This window comes from Prinia subflava, chromosome 1 (genome assembly GCF_021018805.1).
Source record: "Prinia subflava isolate CZ2003 ecotype Zambia chromosome 1, Cam_Psub_1.2, whole genome shotgun sequence".
Lineage (NCBI taxonomy): Eukaryota > Metazoa > Chordata > Aves > Passeriformes > Cisticolidae > Prinia > Prinia subflava.
In genome coordinates this window covers 34,669,735-34,692,234 of record NC_086247.1, presented here as the reverse complement: position 1 = coordinate 34,692,234, position 22,500 = coordinate 34,669,735, and the positions used below count along the sequence as shown (strand labels likewise).

At 36.1% G+C, this 22,500-nt stretch overlaps 1 protein-coding gene across 8 annotated transcripts in view; it reads left to right on the top strand.

Moving 5' to 3' along the window:
* CSPP1 (centrosome and spindle pole associated protein 1) overlaps positions 1-22,500 on the top strand; it is a 62,088-nt gene that overhangs the window by 24,088 nt on the left and 15,500 nt on the right. For 6 of the 8 annotated variants that reach the window (XM_063392905.1, XM_063392913.1, XM_063392954.1 and 3 more), the window contains 15 exons: positions 89-190; positions 832-914; positions 2,725-2,818; positions 3,764-3,821; positions 7,364-7,554; positions 8,458-8,576; positions 9,586-9,664; positions 10,014-10,134; positions 12,127-12,262; positions 14,246-14,392; positions 16,573-16,685; positions 17,737-17,886; positions 19,081-19,227; positions 19,995-20,099; positions 21,137-21,203. In XM_063392905.1, the coding sequence (XP_063248975.1) occupies positions 89-190; positions 832-914; positions 2,725-2,818; positions 3,764-3,821; positions 7,364-7,554; positions 8,458-8,576; positions 9,586-9,664; positions 10,014-10,134; positions 12,127-12,262; positions 14,246-14,392; positions 16,573-16,685; positions 17,737-17,886; positions 19,081-19,227; positions 19,995-20,099; positions 21,137-21,203 (1,712 nt within the window). The remainder of the gene's footprint in view (positions 1-88; positions 191-831; positions 915-2,724; positions 2,819-3,763; positions 3,822-7,363; positions 7,555-8,457; positions 8,577-9,585; positions 9,665-10,013; positions 10,135-12,126; positions 12,263-14,245; positions 14,393-16,572; positions 16,686-17,736; positions 17,887-19,080; positions 19,228-19,994; positions 20,100-21,136; positions 21,204-22,500) is intronic. The other 2 variants (XM_063392922.1, XM_063392939.1) reach the window with 2 other exon arrangements.

The window sequence follows — 22,500 nt, the reverse complement described above, 5'->3', positions numbered from 1 at the left end:
AAATCCATTTGCACAAAACTACTGAACCTTCCATTTCAGATTGGCTGTTTCTAGGCAAGCAGAGCTGAGTATTTTCTATTTCTTTAAGGCCCTATCTGAATGGAATGGTAAGAGATGTACCTGCAGATTATGAAGACGAATTAAGGGAGAGAACACGTGTGCAGCCGTTCTCGAGAACTGGAGATTCTAGGTGTGGTATACTGGGAACTTTTCTGATAATTGCACTGCAAAGTCATGGTGAAAGGAAAACGGTGACTTCAAATCCCAAAACATTGTCTGAAATGCCTGATAGTTTTTCCTGCGGCTAGAATATACTATAACAAGAAAAACATGTTTCCTCTGAAAGTGGCTATTGAAGCTTGCATGCCAGTTTTCTTTTTGAATTAATAGAGCACCTATTCTCTAACTAATAACTTTTATTGAGTCAAATAGTGTGGAATCCTGTTTTCATAGCAATTTTAAAATTCCTTTTCTTCCTCTTGTCTTGGTATTGGATTTCCTGAAGTGATCTAAGTGGGTGAGGCAGAAGCAGAACACTTGTAAAGTCCTTACATAAACTCTTGAGTGGCACCATTCAGTATGTCAACATGGGTGAAGTGCTCAACTGAGTCAGTTTTTCTGATGGCTTCAGAAACCACAGGCAAATGGGAATTGTCAGAAATGCCTTTTTGTCAGGCAGTTTCTTCTTTTGCTGGGGATATTTCTTTAGATTGTAGGAAAACTGTTTGCCACAAATATGTCATATAATGATGTGAGTCTGTCATGTTTCCCACAGACTGTGTAGGAAATTCTTAAGTTTGATCATTCCGTTTTCTTTTTTGTCTTTGCCAGAAATCAGGTACAGACTAGTTCTTCAGCTAATGAACAGGCCAAGTCTGCAGCTGAAAGGCGATATGCAACAGGCCTTATTCTTGGTAGGTATAAAAACCTAGCTAATAACACTGAGTTAGACTTTCTTTATGTATGATATTTCTCCATGTGAATAGTTAAAAACCTAGAAAAATGAGCTTTTTTTCCCCTTTTGCTAGTTGTCTCCAAGACTGGTAAGTGTTACCTAAATAGAGAAACTAAAGCAAAACATATTCGTTTTCCCCCTTAATGTAACTTACTAATTAATTTTTGACTTAATAATTGATTTTTAAGAGCCTAAGTTTCTTCTTAGATTTCATTAACATTTCAAGGGCCAGATAAGGGATTAAATTATTTTTACAAAATGAAGTATGGGAGAAATCTTAACCTCTGTATTGTTAAAGACACAGCTTTATAGTGAATTTTAATTGCAGAAATATGAAAAAATGATACTTTTCACAACCCTGGGCAAGAACAAATGGTTCTGATTATCTCTCCTGTAGCAATAAAATTTAGCAGGAAGCACTAGTATTGAGTGGAATAGAGAATAATACTGGTGAAGACATAGCATTGTTAGCTGAATTCAGGAAAGTATAAGGCAAGAATAAAAGAACTGTAGTAGTTCTTTTAATGGGAGCTTTTGAAGGCAAGCTGGCTTTGAATTATGGCAAAATATATTAACAGTTGTCAGAATAATTTCTGATAATTTTTTCATTTGAATTTACCTGATCTTCAAAGCTGTATGTGTCAGGTCGGTTTTTTGGAGCAGTTTAAAGGCAGCATTAAATCAGTGGTGTCATAGTGGTCACTCTCTGGTCTGCCCAGTCATCTCATTTGTAGTAACTTGAGGACACAGAGGTGTGAATTTGTACTCCTAGCAGTCCTGGTTAGAAGAGTGTTGTAAACTGTGTTGTGTAAAGATTATGTAAATTAAAACTTGAATTTTTTGAAAATGAGAAGTGATTCCAGACTCCCCCATACTTACAAACCATGAGGTTATCTTGCACATTTCGGTCACTTTGTAGTCCCAGCACAACAGTTAAATCAGTCAGTCATGCATCAGGTTTTGTTGCTGTTCTTTATTTGGCTTTTGTTTTAGTTTCTTTCCAGCTTCTTTCTCTTTATTATTCAGGTCTCCTTCACCAGAAGTCCAGTCAATTTGTGTACAGAGTATGTTAAGAGTCTTTGTGTCTGATAGTCATCAATACAGAATGTGCTGCTGATGTTTTGGGGTTTGTTTTTAAAATAATAGAAGACCTCTGCACTTATTGTGGGGGATCCACCACAAACTAAAAGTTTTTTGTGTTCCTTAAAATCTACATGAGCTGTTATCAAGATTTCCTTTCCACATAGACACATCTGTGGGTACTTTGCTAATTCTTAGTAGTCATGGGAACCATCCTGAAAGTGGAGAAACTTGCTTTCCTCTCCATGGGTTTGACTCCCTTCAGTTTTAATTTTCAATTTTATCCAGAGCAGTGCCTCATAATTCAGGAGTGCTGTAGTGTATCTTCCTTAGGTGAACATCAGACAAACCCCCAAAACAAAACAAAATCACACAAAACCTTTTTTTTTAGTTGCTGTTGTATCAAATAGCTTTGAAATTTATAGCTTCCTGATTATACAAAACCAGGCAAACTAGGAAAATAACAATAAAAATTTTAGTGGTTTTGATCATCATACTCCCAAACAAATTGCCTATTAAATTTAAATTAATTTAATCAATTCTCTAATTTTTTTTAATCTGTAATGATACAATGTTCATATAGTCTGCAGTGTTTCAGTTCCTACATTGACTGTAAGGCAGTGTTTTTGTCCAGTACCTTTTGTGTATTTTGTGGAGCAATTACACAAATGTGTGGTCATTTCCATTAGGTGGTCAGGACCGAGAACTTCTCCGAAGGAGAAAAGAGAAATACAGACAAGAGCTAATGGAACAGATGGCTGAACAGCAGCGGAATAAGAGACGGTAATGGAAAGTTACTGTATTTTTAAGAGATAATGGCTGAAATTTAAAGGCATTCCATTAATTCAATGTGGTAAGAAGCAATTTCATAACCAAGGGATTCCAGGTAGTTGAGTAATATTGCAGTTAATTAAACTCATTGTCATGAGAGCTTTAGTTTTTAATGAACATATTCACAAGCTTTCAGTGAATCGAAAAAGTCAGATACTTTTACATTTTTAAAACTGATTTTTAGTTTCTTGAGGGTAAAGAAGCTGTAACTAAAGTTATCTTTTTTTGCTGATACAGGAGTGCTTAATTGGAAAAGTTGAAAATCAGTTTTGGTTTTGCCCTCCAAATTTGGAAAGTAACTTTTCATTTTTAAAGCATTTGATCATCTGGCTTATGCATAATAATAAAATATGAATTTCTTCCTTACCTATTAGTCACTATCTACTGAATAATGCCTGGATAAATAACAACACGCAGCAATATTAGAGAAGAGATAAGGAATTAAAAATTGGTTACTACTGACAGTCTCATTGTGACAGAAATTGTACAATGCAGAACAAGCCTGAGCCCAAAAATTTCAAAACAGTATTTATTGCTGCACATTTCAATATGTTTAATATTAACTTCTTGAATGTGAATAAAGACAATTTTTTTAGAAATGTCTTGAGAACTTGTAGTAAAAAAGAATTGTGGTGGTTTTTCCTTTTATGGTGGTTGGATTTTTTACTAGGTGAAATAGGTGATAGCCAGATACTTCTTGAGAGTCCTGTGTATTTACAGATACTATATAATTTCCTTCCCTGACTCCAGAAGAAATCAAGTGGAATTATTGTCTTCTGTTATGCTGTATTTTCAGAGTTCTTTTAACTACAGAGTTGTGAATCTGTGCTTTGAAAGAATGAATATAGTTGTTATTGCTTTCTGATTTGATCCATTTTTTTAAAAAAACCAAAACAGTGAGAAGGAACTTGAGCTCTCAGTTGCTGCTTCTGGAGCTCGAGACCCAGAAAAGCAGGTAAGAAATTTGGATTTTCTTTCATCTATATAGCCTATTCTTTTTTTCTTACATGCACACTGTGGTTGCTCAGTCATAAAACTCTGTAGAGTTTCTATAAAATGGTAGATGTTGGTCTATTTAATAGGGCATCAGTGTATAACAAAATTGAAGGCAAGGCTGATGAGGCTCTGTCATGGTTTAACCCCAGCCAGCAGCCAAGCCTCCCAAGCAGCTGCTCGCTCACTTCCCCGCCAGTGGGATCAGGGAAAGAATAGGAAGGGTAAAAGCTGCAAAACTCATGGGTTGAGATGAAGACAATTTTACAGGGAAAGCAACCCATAGGCTGGCGGGTGTTCAGCCATCACACATCTTGGGAAGACAAACAACATCCCTCCAAACAGCCCTTCCTCCTTCTTCCCCCACTTTACATACTGAGCACGATGTCCTGTGGCCAGGAACATCCCTTTGGTCAGTTGGGATTGCCTGTCCCAGCTGTGTCTCCTCCCAACCCCCCACCACACCCAGTCCCCTCACCAGTGTGGCAGCAGAAAAAGCAGAAGAGGCCTTGGCTCTGTGTAAGCCCTGCTCAGCAACAACAAAAACATCTCTATACTGTCAACCCTGAGTCCAGCACAAATCCCAAACACAGCCCCACACCAGCAACTATGAAGAAAATTACCTCAGCCAACAGCAGCACAGGGTGTAAGTCATTACACATGCTTTCAGCATGAGAGGAAAATATTTTCATGGAAGTTATGGGGCATTTTCTTTTGCTGTGTCCAAGTGGAAATTTGTATTAACAGTGGGTATCATGGATAGAATACTTAGTGTCCTGTGGTAGCCTCTTACATGCATGCAGTAGTAACCTTTCTTTGGCAATGCAAAGTATGCTGCAGAAAGCTTTTTCTCAATTAAAAAAAAAAGTTGTTTTGCAGATGAGTTGATCTCCTTATAACAGTTTTTAATTTAAAATTTGTAATTTTTTAAAGTGATCCAATATAGTGTTTAGCATTTTTATAGGATGTAAAGGGCAAGATGTTTGGTATTGTGTTGTTTTTATAACTTAATGCAGAGTTACTACTGTCTCCACTTCCTTAGTAAGGTGATGATTGCATCAAGAATTTTGATTAGCGTGCATCCAGGAGTGGATTGTCAGCACTAGTAACATTATTGGGAGACTGACAGTCTTGCAGGGATTGACAGAACTTGTGTGTACTTGCCATGTGCCTAAAGCCATTGCAGTTTGGGTATGGTGGAGATGTGCTGTTTAAGATGTAGAGTGGTACTTTCAAGCAAGAATAGACTGGTTATTCAGCTAACTGGTTACTGGTTAAATTACCACCAGTGCTGTTTTTCAACACAGATTGAAACTTGTGCCGTCTTTTGAGGGTTTAGTAGCGGTGAAAGAAGGTGCTCTTTACTAGAAAATGAAGGTGAATGAATATTAAGATGCTGTTAGTCAGATGTTTGCAGGTCCCTTCCAACTCTGAATATTCTGTGAAACCATTTCTTTCTTTCTGTGAAACTAGTGAGACAGGAGACTGAGAATGCACACAGACAAGTAATGAAGCTGAATCAAAATTCTTACTCCTAAACAGGGAGGGAAAATGCCTGTCTGGTTGCATGTTCCTGTCCTCCCTGCATGAAGTGTCTGTCATGCTTGTTTGGTCCCTATTTCAGATGGATTCAGCTTGGTTGTCTGGCAAAAATGGGATCTTTTTTGCTGCTTTAGTTGGTACAGAGGGGTCAGCTGGCTGAGCAGGGATTCAGATGGTGAAAGGGCCAGGAATGGAGGGTACGGCTGGGAGGCAGGCAGGAGAGGAGGCAGAACTGAGCAGAGGATGCTGGCTCTTGAGACTCAGCAGGCCACAGGGTCAGTGTAAACACTTCTGTGTAATCAAAGCTGACTATGCAGAGGCATGCTGTGCTGCAGCACTCAATATACCATACACATCTCAGTCAGAGCCTGCAGAGTGCCTGTTGTAGGAACAAAATTATATCTGGAACAAGTACACGGCATGCATAGTGTTTTAAAAGCACTAATTTAGCTGAAAGCCTTCAATTAAGTTGAATTGCTACATTCATTAAGCATCAGTCACTGTTAGCTTTAAATTGCCTCTCAGGGAGAGATTCTAATTAGGTGCATTTCTTGATTAATTACAGGTTGGTTAAATAGCAATGCCTGATTAGGAATCTATAAATGTAGACTGTTGCATATGCTGCTTGTTTAAAGTGAAACAATCCCCAGGATGAACTGAGTACTGAAGTCACATCTGAAATCAGTTGTAGAGCTGAAATCTGGGGCACTTTGGGAATGGTTTCAGATTAAAGTTGTTAGTGAGAAAGGCTGTTTTAAATATTCTGCTGCTCAAGACACTGGATTGGAAAAGACAAAAACTCTGTAGACTGCTTTATAAAATTCAATTGCTTTGCCTAGTATCTGTTCTCGAATTCTGTATTCACATCTAGAGATTTGAAGCTAGATGTTATAAGCAAATATTCAAATGTAGCAAATATAGTAAATGTCTTGTAGATTTTGAGAATTTTTATTTAAATGCTCTAGTCCTTGATTGGTGAGTACTAACTGCCTTGTATATACTGTCTTGCAGCTAAGTGATGAGGAGGTAAAGATTTCATATTTTATTGAAATATTTCCATATTGTAGGGTATAAGGTTTTCTCATAGATATTTATTATGTAGCTGGTTTTGGGTATTACTTTCTCCAAATGCATGTTAGTTGAAGAACTTCAATATGAGGACCAATAAATTCGGAATAAAATCTCTTTTACTTATGCAGTGTATAGTTTGTTTCCATCTTTCTATTATATTGCCTTATTTAAACAAACATTAGAATAGTTACGCAGAGCAGTTGCCGTAAGGGGTTTCTGGATGTGATAGGATAGTTCTGAAACTGTCTTGCATGCCTTCACATTATTTGCATGTTGCTTTTGACTTTCTTCTAAGACTATCAATAAACATTTACTACTTCTGTTTTAAAAAAACTCTCCCCAAAAACTCCTAATTGTTATGATTGAAAAAATTAATAAGATCAAAGGAATTTTAAAAATAAAATAATGGTATTGCGAGGAAATGTTTATTGGAAAAAATCTCAGTGTGTATTTGATTTTAATTTTTACTGATTATGAGCTATTTCAATCTTGGGGGAGAGGGGAGGGATTTCAGAAACTAACTTTTCTATGCATAATATGTCACTATAGAAAACTGGCAGCTGTAGATAAACTATTCTACAGACAGCTGTGGGAATGTTATTTTTTCTGGACATTAACTAGGTTCATATACTTCCTGAAACCTATGATAAGGTTGCTTTTTGAAAATCTCTGATAAATTTCCTGGATTTCCTTGTAATACTGGATTCCCAGTAGATCATTGGGAGGAAAAAATGCAGTTACTAGAAATTTGAACAGCTAGTTGGGATCCGGTGAAGTGTTTAACCCAAGGTAAAATGGGGCTTCAGGATATTTCCTAGTAATAAGGTAACTGTTTTGGTTTGGTTGTTTTCCTTTCTCTTTTTCTCTTACTTCTTTTCTTTTTTCCTTCAGGCAAATAGATTGAAGCAGTTTGGCTTCATAGCAAGAGCTTTTGAAGAGAAAGTACCTCCTGAAAGGCCCAGGGTGGCTTTCCAAACTCCAATGCCTGCCCCTTCAGCCTCTCCAGTGAATGAAGACTCTCAGAGTGATAAAGACTTTCCAAGGGGTGTAATCAGCAGTCTTGGGGAAATGGCAGCTCCCAGGTGCTTCACCAGCATGTTCATTTTACATGTTAAATAAGATTGTTGTTTAGCATGTTATTACTGCTGAGGTAGAGCTCAGAAGTACTACTGATCCTTCTCCAAGGAACTGATGAAGGTAGAAATAACATTTTGACAATTAGCAGAAAACCAACTACTTTGCACTGCAATAAACTTTTAATATCAATTTCCTCGTAGTTTATTTGAAAGCATCGTGGAGGCTGGATTATCTCTGAAGGCAGCTCTCCCATAGTGGATGTTTGTGTAGGATAAGGTTTGAGCTGTAGAAATTATGTCCATGCCTGTAATATTGGATCATGTTGTGAGAATTCTAGGGCACATGCCCTGCAGAGTCCATGTTTTCAGAAGGCTGGTGTGGCACGAGTCTGGCTCCTGTTAATGAAGCAGTCTCCCAGGGCTGAGCTGAGGAATGCACTGTAGGCAAGGACAGCTTCCACTGGTGCTGTGATTGTGACTAAACTGTTCACGGAGAGAAGGAGCTTCAGGCACGTGGCTGAAGCTGTGCTGTGCTATTCACCCTTTGACCAAACCTTGGCTTGTTTTCTTTGCTGATGCAGCCAGGAAGTACCATTAACTGAGCCACTTAAAGAAGGCGTGCTTGTTTTATGTTCTTTAGATCTCTGAAATAGTCTGGGTTCATGTACTACTCCCTCAGGGAAGGTTAATTCCCTGCTGAGAATTACTGCATCTTGTTCCTGCATGCCACTAATGAGAGGTCTGCAGCTGAACTAAATGTAGAATTTTTCAGTAATGAATTCTCTTTCTATCCCCATCCCCTCTCCATTCTCTTTCCCTCCCTTTCCTTCTGTCCTCCCCCCACTTCTTTTGACGGTATCTTTCCAGTCATACAACAAACCAAGGAATTGTGTCCCTTTTTTCTTTAAGGCTTGCGCCGTTGCCTCCGCCTCCACCTCCAGTTTTGACAGAAAACTATAAAACACCTTATGATGATGCTTATTACTTTTATGGGGCCAGGAATCCCTTGGATCCTGCTCTTGCATATTGTAAGTCAATGATTTTAGGTGGATTGTTAGAGTGATTCATATGACTGCTTTTAATCTGGTTAAATGATGAATAATGGAGAACTTGTAACAGCAAATTAAACCCATTTTTAGATGTGTATAGAAAGAAAGGGGATTGGATTTTTTTCAATACTGTTTTTGAATAAAGTAATTTTGTCCAGCAACAAAAAGGGCTATGACTTCCAGAAATCTTGTTCATCACTTGAACAAGCTCTAGTCTCAAATTCTTTGTTGTTTCTTCTCCCAGATAATTTTCTTTGTAATATTGATAATTAAAACATTATTTCCTAAAATCACTTTAATAGTAATTAATTACATGTTTAGGCATTGTTACGGTTTCAGATATAATTATCAATATTTTTAAGATATTTATTAACACATTAAATATATTAAAATAATGTATGAAGTGGTCTGTTTTTATATTTTAAGAACTCCTTTTTTGTCTATCTTTTGCTTTATGATGATTTTGTGGTTGAAACTATTGTGATGTGTGTAGGGAGGGACTGGATTATGTGGTGTTAGTTTTTCTCTTTTTTTCCTTTTTTTTCTTTTTTTAGAGAAAAAATCAGAAATACTTTAAAATTTTTTTGTGCTACCTTCATAGAAAAGGTAAAATAAAGGAGAAGAAAAACTTAGAAAAATAACTCTTTTAGTAGTTGATTTGAATGACCTTTGGAAAGAATGAGGATAAGTGTCACCATTAAGCGAGTCATTTCATTTTGTTATTTGATTTTGGAATATGTTAATGAGGTAATTTGTGAAATCTGAAGAGATTTAGTTGAATTTAAGAAACACATTTGTGCCTTGGCGTTGTGTTTCTTGCTTTAGAGGGCATTAAGGATTATCTAAGTTTGTAATAGAAGCTGAGAGATCTCTTTGTTCTGCACTCACAGAGTTTGAGCAGTGAACTCTATTCTTTTAAATAATGTCAAATATTTATATCTTCGCATTCAAAATTAAAAATATGTTTTGTTTTTTTTTTACTGTGCAGATGGTACAGGTATGATGGGAATTCAGCCCACACCTAGTCTGGATCTTCCTTTAGGCCAAGCTCCAGCAGAGCAGCCTGTGTAAGTATTATCTATATTCATATTCTTTGTGTGTATTTATCTGTATTGATATTCTTTTTGTGTTGGTAATATTTTGCTGAGAACAGATATGCCTTTGAAATAAAATGTGTTAAAGGCAACTCTTCAAACTTCTAATTAAGGACTTCTTTCTAGACAATGAAAGAATAATTCAGTGAACTGCTATTTTCATGTGGATTTAAGAAAATCTTTGGGATTATAAACTGCTAGGCTATGGGAAACAACAGCTCTTAAATAATTCAGGAAGGGATTTTTTTAATTATTATGTTTAAATTACCACCCTCTAGACCCTGTGATGTTTTGCTTTTATATGTGTGATTTTTCAATTTAGAAGTAACATTGGACAGAAGAATGCAGGAGACAGACAAAGAAGCACAGGAGTGTATTCTGCAGAAAAAACAAAGCCTTCTAAAGAGGCAACATTATCTTATCAACAAGAATTACAACAGCAGGTACTGAGTGATAAAACTTCTAACTCTTCATTCTTTTTTTTTTTTTTGACATATAATGGTTGTACCTATAGTACTCTTTCAGACAATTTTATGTAGCTTACAAATAAAAAACTTTTGAACTCTCCCTCCTTCCATCACTTCCTTCCTCTAACCCTGCTTTAGCTCATTTTAGCTCTTCAGGTGGACAGTAAGCTCTTCAAATTTTTTGTCAGAGGCAGAGAGAATGTTAAAAATGTTACAGCAAACAGATTAGTTCCAGGCATGTAGCTTTATATAATTATTTTCATGAAAATAAGAACTTGCACCTTGAAAGGAATGACTTGTATTGCTCTGATATTCCATTATTGCTATAATTATTAGGAACAGTCTGTAAGTTCGTCATGATCATTTGGACAATAATTCAAAGGTTTGCCTCATGTTTATTTCCTGTTTATTGCCCTGTTTATTTCCAGGGTGTTTGTAGGTGGTGTCTTACTTCTTTTAAGCTTCTTTTTTGATAGGCTAGACAAATTTTCCTCTTCCAGTAGACATATGAGTCCTATACTCACTTCAGTGGCCTTTTGCTGCTGTACCTTGTGGGAGTTTGTAGTTATGTGTTTGACCATGATGAAACATGTTACTTTTGCAGAAATTTTCCTAGAACCCAGTTCAGGGGCACTTAACGTTTTCTTACCTTATTTTTAATGTATTTTTTTGGTAGAGGTAAATAATATCTATAAAAATACTGCAGTTCTAATTATGTTTGTGCATAAGGGATAAACTGCCAACCAAGGTCATATAAAGAATAGAATAACAATTTAGGAATAGTGTCAGACACTGTACATGTGGTTCTCTGAAGGCATTTTCTCACTATAGTCCTAAGTAAGTATTACCTTGCTATATGAGGACTGCATGATACAATCTTTCATAGTTGTTATGGTTCAAAGCAATCAGAGGATATTCTTCTTTTTGCTATAGATAAACCTGACAGATGATTTTTGTAAACAGTTGAAGGGGCTAGGTGGGTCTTTGTTGACTTATTATATCTCTTACGAAATTGTGATTACTCAATAAAAGGAAATTGTAGAATAACAGCGTGGCATAGGTTGGAAGGGAGCTTAAAAATCGTCCAGTTCCAACCCCTCTGCCATGGACACCTTCCACCAGACCAGGCTGTGTGTTAATGCCCCATCCAACCTGGCCTTGAACACTTCCAGGGATGGGACATCCACAACTTCTCTGGGCAACCTGTTCCAATGCCTCACCACCCTCAGAGTGTTTTATCTAATTATATTTATCTAATGAAATGTTTTTCTAATGCACATGAGAAATAAACTTCAAAAATACATTAATATATTTCAAATATATAAGTAATTAATGTTTTAAAAGCTTTGAGTAGAAGATGGAATTTTTAACAGCTGTTCACTTTATAAATACTACAATTATTAGGAGACATAGTTTAAACAATTTTGAAGAAAAAGAACAAAACATATGAACATTCCTGTGTTATATACGTAGATCATAGTGAATTACTACAGAAAACTATTTTATGAATGATTATAGAATTGTGTAACATTCTGTTAAGGCATTTATGTTTAGGAGTTATCCCCAGTCTAAATTTTGGTTAAACAAAACACCAGATTGAGTGAAGCAAATGCAATAATATTGTAGAATTTTGCCTTTTTAATTTTCAGGCAATATTAACATCTGTATCAAAGATCCAAACATATGGAACTTTTGATCTTGTGCAAATGCCACATGTGGACATTTCTGGAACTTGGGAGTCTTATACAGTGTAGGATGTTTCTCTGAGTATGCACAACTGGACACTCATGTTTTGACAACAGAATGCAATGCACTGGCTGCATTATAGACAGTGAACTGTTTGGATTTGCGTGCTGTAGATAAGGGAAACAGATAATGAGAGCATTCAGTTTACTCTGTTAACTTTTTATTAAACTTCTACTTAATGTGATGTTATTGTGGAACTAACTTTGGTTGGTTTGTTTTTAGATAAGAGAGAGAGAAGAGCGACGCAGACAAGAGCGAGAGGAGAAAGAGAAGTTAGAAGCAGAAATCAGGAATTACAATCCCTGGGGAAGAGGTGGTGGTGGTGCTCCTCTCAAAGATGCAGAAGGAAATCTAATAAGTATGTTATTGAAAATTTTGGGTTGTCTTTTGAAGACTGAAGTTTTCTTGCTCTCGTAAGGGCTCTATTCAGCCATATTATTCCTTGTTTTGTAACAATACTGGTAGCCCATGATAAATAAGACTCAGTTCAAGGAGATATACTCTAGGAATAATTGAGTTATTATTTTGATTTCTGTAGACTCATTCAAAGAGTACAATCCAAGCAAAATGGGAAACACAGGATATGTCAACTATAAGTGAAGACACAATGCAGTTGCAAAGGGGGAAGGAGGAAAACAAGCTGTCAGAATCATCTGCAATACAAATATGCTAAAATCTGTTGTGAAGATTTTTTATTTAAGCATGTCCTAGGAACAGGTTTTTAATTTTTTTCTTTTTAAAAATGATTTCTAGGCATAGAAATCTCTAATTCGGATATGAAAAATGGAATGTTTATATAAATATACAAAGCTAAGTGAAATATTTGTATTTCCTAAAGTAACACTGCTGGTAAGTGGCTATATAAAGAGCACTCAGCAGTAATGTTTTTTAAGGCTTACTTTTTTCCAAGTGCTGTTTTATACAAGATGGGAGTAGTGAGTTGGAAGATAGCTATGATCCAGGTTGGTCATCTACCCTTCCAGTAAATCATTTAGTATTTACTGGAAAACAGTTTATATACAAAAGTAAGTAGTTTTAATTGTATGACACCTGAGCAATATATGTCAAAAATAATAGTATATTTTTTTAGTAGTGAGTAGTGAGTAAAGTTTAAATGCTTTTTAAAGATTTTGTGGCCAAGTTTAGAAGCTTGTATTAAGGATCCAAGCTGGTGTTTATCCTCGGGGCAGACAGAGGTGTTCATTCTGCATGACTTCAGGCTCTGCATTTATGTGTTTGGCTTCTTCCTCTAGGCTTTCATCATGATGTGACTGGAAATGTAAAGGTCTCATACTGGCCTGAGCTCTGCATGTAGCTGCTGAGAAGTTTATCTCTGTCTGTAAATGAGAAACCAAGAGAAAGAAGCTTCTTAGCCTGTTTTCCCGCATTAAATATGTAAACTACTTTTTCCACCATAGCTTGGCAGCATCATGGATAAGCTATGAGTCAAGTGTGGTGAAACAGAACATGCTTTCTGACATGTCTTTTTTATGTGGGGTGACTTGTCTCTTTATCCTCTTTAAAATGTCTGTAAATAGCTTTTGAGACTGATACATGCAAAGGTTGCTTTACAGAGAGGCATGGAATTTAGAGTTCTCAGAATCTGTGTGCTTGAATGACTACAGTAATTCATAATTATCAGAAACACTATTTCAAAAAGTAATCTGAAAATTGTGCAGATTTTTTTTGTTCTGAAATGAGCCTTCTAAGTGTAGTATAGTAACACTTCAAAATGAGCTGAAATTACCATCTTTGATCAGGCACCATATAAATTTTGATGAAAATGTTGGATAATGTTGCTTTGCTTACATATTGAAATCTGCACCTGGATTAGTATTTGGACATGAAGACCAAAATATGCTTCAGTGCTTCAATTGCACTTATTTCCCTCAACAGTAATTAGAGACATTCAGCACTTAAAATATCAATACTAAACTCAAAAGTTTTTACAGCTTTATGGAGATAGAAAAAAGGGTAGTTTCTAAATATCTGCTTGTTTACACAGACTTGTCAGTCAATTTTGTCTTTGAGTTCTTTATCTTCCCATTTAATAGCATTTTGAGGCAGGGGAGAAGGGAGGTTTGTTCTGGAGAATCATTCCTGACAAAAGAAAGGCAACAAAATAAATCTTTTAATCTGTTAGTTAATATTACCTAATTATTAGTATCTCACCCTTACCCTCTGTATTCTTGTCTTTGCCTGAATTTTTTGTTCCCATGGCTGATATGCTCAGGAAAAGTGGAATCTGATCAATCCCCCCTGTATTTTGGAGAATCTACATGCCTTTATGATAAATAAAAGTACTATAATACTATAAACAGTTATTTCCCCTTTCCTTTAGCGGACTTGAATATCATGCACAGGCGAAATGAAGAGGCATATCATAATCCAGAGGCAAGACTTTATGAAGATAAAAGGGCTATTGTTGACCTAAGTTTGGCCTCCTCGAGACCTGAGAACTCAGAAGCATCTACAAATAAAATAGCAGGTTTTTAAGAATACTGTATTACTCCTCTACCTATTCATAAGTCTTAGTGATCAAAATTCCATAGTTCTTTACCCCTTTCTGGTAGTCCTATGATAGTGCTCTCTACCTGTGAAGTCAGTATCATGCTTCTTTCCCAAATTTCTTCATTGCTGTCACTTTGTGCTCTTAAACTCTTACCTGTCTTGTCAGTAATAACTAAAGCTGTTTTAGCCCTGAAGGGTCAGGATCAGTACATTAGTTTTCCAGATTTGGTGTCTTCTAATCAAATCTTTGTACGTGTTTGTCTTATTTTTAAATGCCACAGTAAAATACAGCTGTGTAGTAGGTGAGAATATGGAATGAAAGGAGGTCTTTAGGTGTATGATGTTAGAGGTTAAGGTAAAATTGGTCCAGTAACTAGGTTAACAAGTTCTAAGAAGTTACAGGTAAATATGGAGCCCTGTGCACTGCCTTCAAGTTCTAGGGATTTTGATTTATTTTTGTATTTTAAAACTAATACAACTTTATCTTCTTACTTTTTTGTGACATCTAAATGAGAGCACTGTGTTACTGCTGATCTGTCCCTAGTTTAGGATGGGCAAAGGCCAGGATTGGTGATGATCTGAGCTTAGATGCTACTTTTCCTTATCTTGTTTTAATTGTTGCACTTCTTAATAAAGAATGACATGGTATTTGGGGCTTGAATCTATTTTGCACAATTGCTATTCAGCATCCTTACCACTGACTTTTGTTCCTTCTGTCCCATCTCTCTCTCTTTATCCCCAACAGATTGTGTATTTAGCCATTTAGTAAGACGTGAAACAGGAAGGCTGATAAAGTAATAATGTAAAACAGCCAAGAGCCCTCTGGTTAGATCACTTATTTTGGGATCAGGAGGTGGTGCACATCAGTGGTGGGAATGTCATAGACTTGCACCTTGAATTTGATCAGCCACATACTAAAGTGGCTTTGTGTATGTTTTGGGGGGTTTGGTTACTTGGTTTTGTGGTTGGTTTTTTTTTGGTACACTGTCCTGTTAACTTGCAGGATAGTAGCTGGTAGGTACACAGTGTTTTCCTTGCCATTTTCCATAGTAACCTCTTTGTCTTGTACCCATGCCTCCTAACTGGTATATAAAATTTATTCTGCTTTTTTATATGGAAGCAACTCCATCATGAAAGAGCCACATGTAAATTTAGTTATATTTTGGAAGGATTTGAGCAGTGCTTCCATGTAAGGAAAAGAATCTCAAAGTGTACTCCTTGGTATGCAAACACATACTCCTAAGGCTAGGCTGTAGCAGTGAACATGTGCATTCCTATGGGAATACTTTCATGTGTTATTTATGCTTTCATCTGACTGGGGGTGACTCACCATATAGGGAAATGTTCATCTCAGCTCAGTGGAGCTATTGCTCCTGCACATCTTTGAGGCACTGTGCTTCAGAACAGACATGAAATGAGTGAAGAACATGCTGCATGAGCTGGAAAGTTGACACAATTTACTCTACTTTTCCTTTACTTCCTTTCTCTTCTGGTTCTTGTAGGGATTCTGTTCTGCAAAACCTGCTCTTTGTGGTGTCTGAATTAATCCTGTCTAGAGCTTTGGGGACTGTATGGTTATGTTGTGGTCGTAACTCATGGCTAAAGGAAACCTGACACTTCAAATGTTACAGTACAGAAAACACTTTATGCTGGCTGAATTCAGATTTCTGACTGCTTAGAATTTTATTTGCCAGTCTGGAGCTTTGCTTTTTGCAGCATCCTTCTCTATTTTCTGTAAATATTTGTTCTCTTAGTATACTCTGTTTTTAAAGAGTGAATAAACCTGAGGAACAGAACTCTATGTTCTAAGTCAGAGGAATTGCAAGCAGTAAAGATACGAGGTGTAAAGTATTTGCTATTCTAATTAATTTGCAGGTAATGTTCTTAGGTACTAAGCTGCAGATTGAACAGTGGAATAGGTGACTTTATTAGGTGTTACTTTGTAGAAATGCAACTCGCTTGCATGGCATGAAACAGTTAAAACCTGGCCATTATTCCAGGCAGAAAATGTAAGAACTTTGAAGCCCAGCATAGCCTTGAGTTACGGCTGTCATAAGCTTCCTTTTGAAACAAGTGTCTCGGATTCCCCCTTCCTCACTCTGGCTTACTGTCTTAAGTTTTGTTTGTTTTTTATCTGTAACCTTTCCCCTCCCTTAGGTATTACATTTGCTCAGGCCTCTCCTTTTGCTCGAGGTAATGTGTTTGGTGAACCTCCATCTCCAGAGCAGCTGAAGCGACAGGAATCCTACAAAAACTTCCTGCGTCTACAGGTGAATGCTCATGCCAGATATCATCTGATGAAATAAATTGTCAAAAGAGGTTTACACTCAGAGTAAATCAGCACTGCCCACCAAAGACCTTACCTCTGCTATCACAGCCAATTCTGCACACAAGAGGTGTACTAAAAGCTGCATACTACAGAGTTTCTTGGATTTTGGCTTACATAATGGCATCACCTAGACAAGCATTTCTTAATAGTTGGCTACTTTAAAGTAGGCTCTTTTTTTTTTTTTAAGCACAGCTCTTTAAAGACAATATTGAGTCCTGAAACTGTGCATACAGTACAGGTTTGCATAGATAAATGACTATAGAAACCAAGATGTTTGCTCTTGGAGGTCCACATGATAAAAATGCACATTCATCAAAATGAAATGGTGATCAGTCATAGCATAGTTGCTTATTGATGGATATATAAAAACTGATTGTTCTTCAAGTAGCTTGTGTCTTCTGTCCATAATACTTCACATTTAATCTTATGGTGCATTAATTAAATATAAATGTAATTAAATACCATTATCAAGGTAATAATTTAAGAGACTACTAAAGTCATACAGTAGTTTGATGTGGATCACTTGAAAAGAAAAGATTAAGGGTTTTTTTCCTTGCATAGGGATACCAAATAGACTAAAGAATGGGCAGATCTTTTGCTTCAGTATGTCAGCACTTTGTCTAATAATACTGCAATTGTGGAATAAAAAAAGGTTATTACCATATCTTTTTGGTTTCCCATCTTCCATTATTTAATCAGTGAATAAAAGTATTACTCCAGCACATCTTGAATAGAACAAGTGTTAGGAAATACTCTGGTTTTATTAGTAGTGCTTATAAGTAGTTTTCCTGTAGGGGAATAACTCCAATGACCAAAGAGAATCTCATTTTAAGAGAATTCTGAAGCTAAAATATAGGACAGGCTCTAGGATTCTTTTGGTTGCACCATATAGATTTTCATTTTGCAAGTAGGTACTGCAAATTCCATGGTGGTAAATATTGTTAATGAGATTGTTACTGGCTATTGACAGTTGAATACTTCTTTGTTTTAAGATTGAAGAAAAGAGACGTAGGGAAGAAGCAGAGCGAGAAAAACTTAGAATAGAAGAAGAAAAAGAGGAAAAACGGCTTGCAGAGCAGAGGATGAGAATTCAAAAAGCCTATGAAGAGGAACTAGAGGAGAGAAGGCGGAAGGATGAGGAGGTTAATATTTTGATATTTTGACTTCTTTCCATCCTAAACTAACTCTTTGTAATATTTGCTGTCTCGAAGGTAAGCCAAGAAGTGTCCTGTGAACTGGTCTTTGCTTTTAAATGAGTCTGCATTAGGCAGAGGAGAGGTGGAAAATTGTCAGCATTAACTACCACATTCTTCTCTTTATGGTATACTACAAACTTGAAGTACTGTTAATTCTTCCAAGAAAAAATTGTAGTTTTATAAATGACAGTGGTGCTCTGCTTTCTAAAAGAAATTGGTGGTGAGGCTGATAAAAAGCTTTATCAAATTGGTGAATTAAAAAAATATCATCCCAGTTTTTGTCTTAAATCTAGCTGTCATGGAATTATTTGAAAAATGTAACTATGCAAGAATATTTTGTAAAGACTACTTTTGAATTAACAAGGAGATATCTTTGAGATAAGAGCACTGCTTGTTTTGTACAAATGCCAAGCATATCTAGTGAATGCTTTTCATGGAGGTAAATTCTAACCTAAATCAATACCCATGGATTTAATTCATACCCCGAATTTTATTTCTTGGGTTTGTATTTTTAATGAATTTGCATTATTTAGAATATAATAAATAATTGTAGGAAGAGGACACAAGGCCATCCGAGAAGGAGGAGTCTTTCAGGGCCCCATGGGATTACGAAAGATAAGATTAGGATGTAGAACTTGAAAATTTGTAAGACAGAACATTTATCTTCTATTCTAAATTCTCCTTCCCTAGTATGAGCAAATTAGTTGGATGAGCTTTATCTTCTGGATCCCAGAGATGGTCTAGCAGAGAGTAGGGAGCAAACTGGTGTCGTTTTTATTCACAGTCACACAACTGAGACCAGATGATCATTTCTCTGTGGTCTTGTGATAGTGTGGTCCATGTCTGCAGTAAGTTTTAATTGAATCTGAATTTTTGGAAGTGACTCCTACAGTTTAGCCATAGCTGATGGCATACTGGTGTTTACAGAAGTTATTAGGAATTCTGTTTTCAGATGTTAGCAGAGCCAGGGCTGCTGATATTTACATGAGATATATTTTAATTTGGCTATTTGAAGTCAGACTAATGAAATATGCTTTTTTATTTCATACTCATCACTTTGATGTGTAATTTTAATTTCTCAAAGAGAAAGAAAACAAAACTTTAGTAATTGAGTTTTTTTATGTATTAACTATGTTACAGCGAAGATTGAAAAATAAAGAAATAATTCAGTTAGATGAAGAAAGGAGAAAAGAGGCAGAAAAACAAGGAAAAGAAAAAGAAGAAAAGCAAGAGGAACAACTTAGACAATATTTTGAGAAAGAAAAGGTGGAAGAGGAAAAGAAGATGGTATGTTTAAATGACATTTTAAGATAACTTTTAAAAATAACTAGATTTTAAGGAAATCATGTGATTTGTTATACATGATTTTCTTCTTCAGTGTTGTTCCCCTCTCAGTTTATCAAACTGCAGTATACTTAATGCACAGAGAACAGCTGATGGGAAAATCAGAGATACTGCAGTAGAAACTTACCTTGTTGATCAAATTTACATTAAAAATAGTAAAACCAAGATTAATAGTCCGTACTCAATAGTTGATTTTTATATCTGCTGTGAAATACTGTGACCTCCATTTGCTGAGGTATAAATATAAATAAAATTGTTTATTAGAGGACTGGTAGAACTGTTCATCTTGAACAATGGTGTTTTTGGTAATTTAATTTTTTTCCTTTGACCTGGATGATGTAAGAAATCCATCCCACAGAATTCTGATGGACAAAATCTAAGTAAATTATAAAACTCTCTCTTATAAAATTTATACTAAATGTCTGTAATTTCTCTAAAATGGACAGCTATAAAGGAAGTGTCTAGAGGGAAAAAGATACGTAACTGAAATATAAATTAAGAAAGAAACACCCTACAGCATAGAAAAAAGGTATTAAAACTTCTATAGGTAGAAAACAAAAATCATGAAACAATTTTTGCTGTCATTTTATGGATTTAGGAACATTTTTTTCTGTCAAAGGGAAAACACTAACAAAACTTACCTTGTCCAAAATAACACTTTATTCAGAAGCTATAGGAATGTAGTTTCAGTCTCGGTTTCCTCCCTGCAGTTGTCACGAGAATCTTCACCCGTCGTTCCCGCTCTTCAGAACAAATCAGTAAGGAAAGAAGAAAGGATTCCTTCTGCTGAGAGCCATCTCTCTTACCCTGCACAGGTATGATTGTTACAGCAAACTTCTGCTGGTTTATTAAAGACAGTCCAGTGTATGAAATCAGGCCAGATTGTTAAAGTTCGCCACTTGTTACTGGAATGCCGTGGATAATGAGACAGTCTTTACATTAATCAGTCTTGTAGCTCTGAAATATAAGGTTAAATTTTATTCCAAGTGTTGCAGAATTTTTTTTTGGCGGTGTGTTATTTTAATTTTTTTTCTGCATGTGCATTTTCTGTAGGAATGAGTACCTCATTTGGAGAGGGCGTACGCTGTCCAGACCCCTTACCAGGGGTCTGATGATCTCAATATTTAGGATAAGAAAGTTCACATATAATCTAGCAGCTCATCGTTTTCACTCACAGAAGGACTTAGCTCAGGCATGAAGTTTAATGTTAATTTGTAGCTACTGACATTCTTGTGTAATCTTTATGTTTTTGAAAGTACAAGATGATTACTCCTAATACACTTTGCTTTCTTCTCTGCATCACAAATGAGTTACAGCAGTGGTTCTGAGACCTCTCTTTTCTTTTACTTGATAATCTTCTCTGGGGCTTTTTTGGCTTTTAAAATAAACTTCTCCTAGAAGAGAGTAGATTAAATAATTGTTTATGATATTTGAATCTCAGGCTACACTTCTGTCTTTTATTGAAAAAGTGTTTGTTTGTTTGTTTGTTACCAACTCGTTGTCTGAACTGGGCTAAATACTTTATAGTGCAGTTTCAGAGAATATTTTATGTCACACTTTAAACCACTGCTTTCCCTAAGTTTCCTAAATGTGAAGAGTACTCTGGAGGTAGGTCAGTTTATTTCTTTAGCAGTACTTGGAATAGATTTGTTTAGAACTCTGAATAGAGCATTATAGGTATTGTCATAGTAATTTGGATTATACATTTAAAGATCAGATTTAAAAAACCTTAGGCATTCACAACCTGTAGGGTTACTATTCTGACTACCAACTGTTAATGTAAATTAGATATAAAATGCACTGTAATTTCTTCCTTTTACAAATTGCATTTCATATTGGTGATGGTCACTAGGATCCTGCACAGCCAAGAGCTCCTTCTCCACCTGTCCCTGCTAGAAGAAATCAGCTGCGTTCATTAGGTGAGTATTTGTCTCCATTGCAAACTCCCTTTCTATTACAACAAAACTGTTCTTCCTTTTCTTGCCTGCAATAGAATAGTTAGTCATTTAAAGTTTTCATTTCTGTCTAGGTGTTGTCTCTCTCTTAGTACTATCAATGTGTTAGTATGGTATGTCTGAAGTTTTAAGACAAAATAAAAAATGTGTTTATTATGCATCATCATAAGGAAATATGTTTTTGTAAAAACTCCAATTTGTCTGCATGGGAAGTGCTGGATCTCTTGGAACAGTGGTACCACTGTGACCAGAATATGGCAAAATGGGAAAGGTTTTGAATTGGCTGAGTTAAGAGATAGACCAACAGAGTGTAGAGCATTGCAGTTCTATCTCTTAAATTCTACCTACCTTTGTTAGTCTGCTTAATCCTCTCCTCATTCCTCTTAGCTTTCACTGGTAGTTCTAAAATTCAAATGTGCTGGAAAGATCTCCTTTGCTTTTTTATGTTAGTTATCCTAGCAATATGTGGGTGGAAAGCAGTAATTTTTCTGCTGATATTTTTTTTCAAGTATATAAGAAACAACACATGAAATCTAGCAGTAAGTGATGTCCTACCAATGCTAGCCTTCAGCAGAAAGTACTTGAGGTCATTCCAGAGAGTTGTGGATTTTCCACTAAATGGAAGGCAGAGTGGTTCTTAATGCAGCCACTGGAAATTGATTGACTCAGACCTCCTGTCACGAGAGAAATAAAGACATATAAATGGAGTCTCATGTCTGAGGATTTAAACTAGTAAGACCTGCTTGCCTGCCAAGTTCTGGACGTTAAAGTCAGTAAAATACTAAATTGTGTTATTTGAAAATGAGGAATTTCTGAAATGGGTTTAACTTGTGGAGGAATGCTGTCCTGACCACAAAACACAGCATAGACCCAAAGTAGGTCTGAAAAGTCAATATAAGCATGTACTAAAAATTTGAGTTGGAACTCTTGACCACTTACGAGAACCTGCACTAGACAGACAGATGCCCCACTTTTGAGTCAGGAAAAAGATGTTGAGTGCTTGCAGTTACTTCTGCAGCTCCCATCTGCATCTGAGGGCTGTGTAGGTTTGCATATTTCAAATTAAGGCTGTTTACTGGCAACACCCACTTGTATTCCACAGCTTTTCCTTTTTTAAATATAGTGAAACATTTCCAGTGACATTTGTATGTTTTCTGCCTTTCAGGCGTTCTGGTCCTTGTGCTGTCTCAAAATATGAACTCTGATCTAATTTCTAGTGTATGGAATGTTGTGGTTCTCATGTTCGTACTGTCATTGTTTC